The 4,944-nt window shown below is 49.8% G+C and overlaps 1 protein-coding gene across 1 annotated transcript; it reads right to left on the bottom strand.

Annotated features, from left to right (window-relative positions):
• Nucleotides 1–410: 410 nt before the first annotated feature.
• LOC125513838 (scopoletin glucosyltransferase) lies at nt 411–2,446 on the bottom strand. Its single transcript, XM_048679046.2, has one exon. It carries the CDS (start codon nt 2,276–2,278, stop codon nt 731–733), a length of 1,548 nt encoding a protein of 515 aa, XP_048535003.2. The 5' UTR covers nt 2,279–2,446; the 3' UTR covers nt 411–730.
• Between the last annotated feature and the right edge of the window lie 2,498 nt (nt 2,447–4,944).

Here is a 4,944-nt window from a genome sequence, read left to right on the forward strand (position 1 = left end):
GACAGTACTATATGCTATGTCCCCGAGGAGTTTACCGTTTTTATATTTTTAGTGAGAGATGTAAAAGAGAGAGAGACGCGACGTGTTTCCGGCAAAGCTGCTGCTTCTCCGGTAATTCACTTCTGAACTCAGGCTCAGCTGCACCCGCCCTTATGAAAAAAATTAAAATAAATATTAGAAAAATAAAAAAATTGTGTGTGGTAAATAATTTGATGAGTGAAGTATGCTTTAATTTTCAAATTATTTGGACATCTGAATAGCTCTCGGCAAAAAAGACAAATTCAAGGTCTGTAAAAATGTTTACTGTTCATGCATTATTCTGACCCGATTTGTTTTTTTTTGCCGAGAGATCTTAGAAGTCCAAATGAGCTAAAATTTTGAGCGAACCTCACATGATAAATTGTCTATCATGCAAAAAGATAATGGAATTTTTTGATTATTTTTTGTGATTTTTTTCCTGAACGGGAGCAGATGAGCCTGGATACCGAAACGCCGCACTCTGCTCCAAAGATATTGAAGTACTACAAGCAAAAGATGCACGACGTTTCATCATCTAGAAACGACATTGAAGTACAACGCAAAAGATGCACGACGTTTCATCATCTAGACTTATGGCAGGGCGTACAACATGCCACGACGTCGTGACGAAGATCACCAACGCAACGAACAAGAGAAAGAAATTTCGGGTTACCCACCCGATCAGACATTGCCACCTCATGTTGTAATAACTTCACTTCTGTAAGATTAGTGGGGTGGTGTCTTCTCCGGGACTCCGGCGAGCCATCAACTCATCCATCAGCCTCCCAACGTCACCGTACGAAGATCCGCCCTTCTCCATGGCGCTCCTTGCTTTCACACTGAGGTCTTTGGCCTTCTTCCGTACGGCGTCGCCCTCCTCGCCGCTCCCCATCAGCCTCCCGATGGATCCAGCGATCACCTCGCCGCCGATCACCTCATGGCCCTCTAGAGGCGACGCGTAGTCCCTAGCGCCGATGCTGACGCCCACCTTGAGCACCTCCACGATGAGCTTCTCGTTGTAGAACTGGTCCGCGTACCGCGGCCACGTGACCATCGGCACGCCGGCGCTCACGGCCTCCAGCGCCGAGTTCCAGCCGCAGTGCGTCATGAACCCGCCGAGGGCCGGGTGGTTGAGGATGAGCGTCTGCGGCGCCCAGCCTCGGATGATGAAGCCACGGTCGCCGCGTGCCATCAGCTCGGCGAAGCCCTCAGGCATCCACTCTGACCCGTCGGTGCCTGTGCCGGAGCTGATGACCCACACGAAGTCCTTGCCGGAGAGGTCCAGGCCGCGGGCGAGCTCCCGCAGCTCGGCCGGCGAGAAGCTAGTGAACGTGCCGAATGAGACGTACGCCACCGAGCCGGCCGGCTTTGCGTCCATCCACCGCAGGCAGCCCTCTGTGACGTGTGCCTTAGTGTTGTCGGGCCGGCCTCTCTTAGCCATGTCTTTGCTTGCGAGCGCGACCGGCCCCAGGAGCCACGCACGACGGCGGAGCGTCGTGCGGAAGTGCTCGACGTAGTCCGGCTCCAGCTCGTGGAAGCCGTTGAACACCTCGCCGAAGCTCCTCTGGTCCGCGGCGTCGTTGTCCTTGTGGAATGCCCACATCGCCGGCCGCTTCCGGGGATCCATCATCTGGCTCCGCCTCAGCTGGACACGGTGCGGGAGACCCGGCAGGGAGACGAGCCGGGCGTCGTCAGCAGGATCGTCGTCCGGGGAAGTGGTCGCCTCCAGCGGGTTGTTGCGCAGCATGGTCTCGCTGCAGCACCGGGCGAACACGCTGCTGCCGAGGAACACGAGACGCGGGACGCCGTGCTCCGCGGCGGCGTCCGCGGACCAGCTGAAGAAGCTGTCGGACACGACGGCGTCGGGGCGGTTGGCAGCCATGAACCGGTCGAAGGGCTCGCGGAGCAGCTGCGCGGCCTGGATGAACTTGAGCGGGTACTCGGCTCCGTGGGCTGGAGTAAGGGACATGAGGTTCTCCATGCCTGGCGGGAGCCCGACGTCGGGGAAAGGCACGACGGAGACGTCGACTGCAGGGGAAGGGGAGTCGGTGCCGTGGCAGTTGGAGTCGTTGGCGCGGTCGACGGCCGGACGGATGATGTCGGCGTTGACGGGCGTGGTGAGGATGGTGCACCTCGCGCCGCGAGCGGAGAATATGGCGGCCATGTCGACGACCGGAATGAGGTGCCCGGGGGCGAAAAACGGGAGGAAGAGGATGTGCAGGGGTAGGGGGTGCTGCCGCTGCTCATCCCTGGTAGCCATGGATGCGTGCTCTGTCGATGGAGTTCTAATATTCTTTTTGGGTGGTCGTACTACATTTGTTACTGCTAGCTAGACTGGAGGAGCTGAGGAGGGAGACTGGAGAAGAGTTGAAGCAGATCGATCGAGCAACACTGCTGGCCACGCGCGTCTCACATGGTATTATTGGAGTTGTTATTAAGGAGGGACAGTGCACTTATAAGGTCGAAATGAATGGGCTCTGTGATTTTCAGAGTTGCTGGTGAACATTCTCTGAACCGCTGGATTAGAATAGTCTCGGTGGGAGTAACTTAGTTAGTACCATAGCGCATTTTAAGAAATTTTTGCTTATGTAACATGTTGTTAATGAAGAGAGAGATGTTTAGAGTAACATAATATGTTACTGTAATATAGCGTTTTCCGAGAAAGGACGAGTCTACAATCTAATAAATGAAGGGTCTGTTTAGGACACATCTAGATGTGACATAACTATGTCACATCTAAGTTGATGTCCACTCTGTTAATGGTTTATTTTTTTTTCCTTATTTTTTTTTGTTTTTTGTTGCTGCATTATATACTTATGAGAGCTTAGATGTGACATCATTAAAAAACATCTAGATGTGAATTAGACAAACTGATAAATGAATCCATCTATGGCACTAATATTATGTTACTTTACACTATGAAGATAGTAACTTAGACTAGTGTCATATGCATGGGACGTGAACTAAGAGCACTCGGCGACCACACTCATTGAAATCTCACCGCTGCTTTGTTGTACAGGAATCAGTGCATAATTAAATGAAACGAATAGATGTTGTTCAATACACCGCACCATCGTAGAAACACAATGCGTACCTGTTTGTTGGCATTAAATGCACAAAAGAACTGACAAGTCAGTACATAGATCGTGAGGCGGTCCGGCCATGGCACCGAGGCATATCGGCGAGCTGCGGCTGAAAGTGCGTTATATCAACTAGACAGGGGTGAATAGGCGATTTTTATGAAAGTCTTCAAAATGTGAGAGTTATGAAGACAAACAGCGAAGATTATGCCTTTTACTACGCAGCGGAAGTTAGATTACACTAGGCCAGCCATGGTCATGTATTCAATAGAGTGAAAACACAATGACAAACAACTGCAGTGTAATAAGGATCAGGTAGGAAGAAGTTATGAAGCCAAACAGTTCATACATTCACGTTGTGAAGACAAAAGATAAAGCAAGCATGCAATGGCTTCACAATGTGTAACAGTAAGAAAAGGAAGTGAAGATGAAACCAGTGACTCGTTGAAGACAATGATATGTTGGACCAGTTCCAGTTGCTGTGACAACTGTACGTCTGGTTGGAGCGGCTAGGTATTTAAACCTTAGGACACACAGTCCCGGACACCCAGTCCTGAACACACAGTCCAGGACACCAAGTCCTCACCGTATTCTCCTTGAGCTAAGGTCACTTAGTCCTCGCCCAATCACTCTGGTAAGTCTTCAAGGTAGACTCCCAAACCTTCACAAACTTCGTTCACTGGCAATCCACAATGTCTCCTGGATGCTCTGAACGCGACGCCTAACCGTCCGGAGGATTCACAGTCCTCAAGTGTAATAAGTCCTCAGATCACACAGACAAGAAGACTCAAGTGATGCCCAATTTGCTCTGGCTCTGGGTGGTTAGGGGTTTTCTCCTCACTAGGAATTTTCTCTCAAAGGCTTCGAGGTGGGTTGCTCTCAAACGACAAAAGCCATGCACTGAAATCTGAGCAGCCAACCGTTTATGGTTGTGGGAGTGGGCTATTTATAGCCACTTGGCAACCCGACCTGATTTGTCCGAAATGACCCTGGGTCACTAAGGAACTGACACGTGTCTCAACGGTCAGATTTCAAACTTTCATGGCAACTTTGCTTGGGCTACAAGCAAAGCTGACTTGTCCGGCTCTGGACAAGATTCGCTCTCATTGTCTTCGCTCGAAGACATAGGTTTTTGATTTAGGCATCACTTCAGTCATTCTGACTGGTTCTCCTGGACCCCACTTAACAGTACGGTGGTTCCTATGACTCAACACAAAAGAAAAAGAACTACGAAAGATCTAAGTCTTCGAGCTCCATAGGCTTCATAACGTGTCTTCTTTTGTCATAGTCTTCAATGTGAATATCTTCATATGCCACCTTTGTCTTCAATGTCTTCATACATTTTTAGGGGTCTTCTCTGGTAGTAAAACCGAATCAATGAAGAATAACATGACAAACACTTGGTGACTTGGTGAGGATTCTTTAGGAGCTAATGGGGAAGAACAAGGCGTCCGGGGAGAAGACATGGGGTGGGTGGGAGGATGGGGACCAGATGCATTGAATGGATGTAGTTGGCCGCTGTTAGTTGAGGTGGATAGGCCCTGGCTGCCGCACACTAGTGAGTACGGAACCACGTGAAATTAAAGACTGATATACGCCAAAGCAAATGAGAATACATGATGATAAGTTTGCAGTATGACGTAGCTAATATAGTGGTTGAGGATCCCAAGACAAATGGATAGATAGGATTCCAGTGGAGAGCGTCGCCGTGTGCTCCTATGCACTTTCGCATATGCATGGCACTAGTATAAGTTACTCCCCACTATGACCAGCCTTAGGATACGAATCATGGTTTTGAATAGCACACTATAACACGCCGCTAATATAGCATTTATAAGAGAATCTG

This window comes from Triticum urartu, chromosome 6A (assembly GCF_056163025.1).
Source record: "Triticum urartu cultivar PI428250 chromosome 6A, HENAU_Tu73, whole genome shotgun sequence".
Taxonomy (NCBI): domain Eukaryota; kingdom Viridiplantae; phylum Streptophyta; class Magnoliopsida; order Poales; family Poaceae; genus Triticum; species Triticum urartu.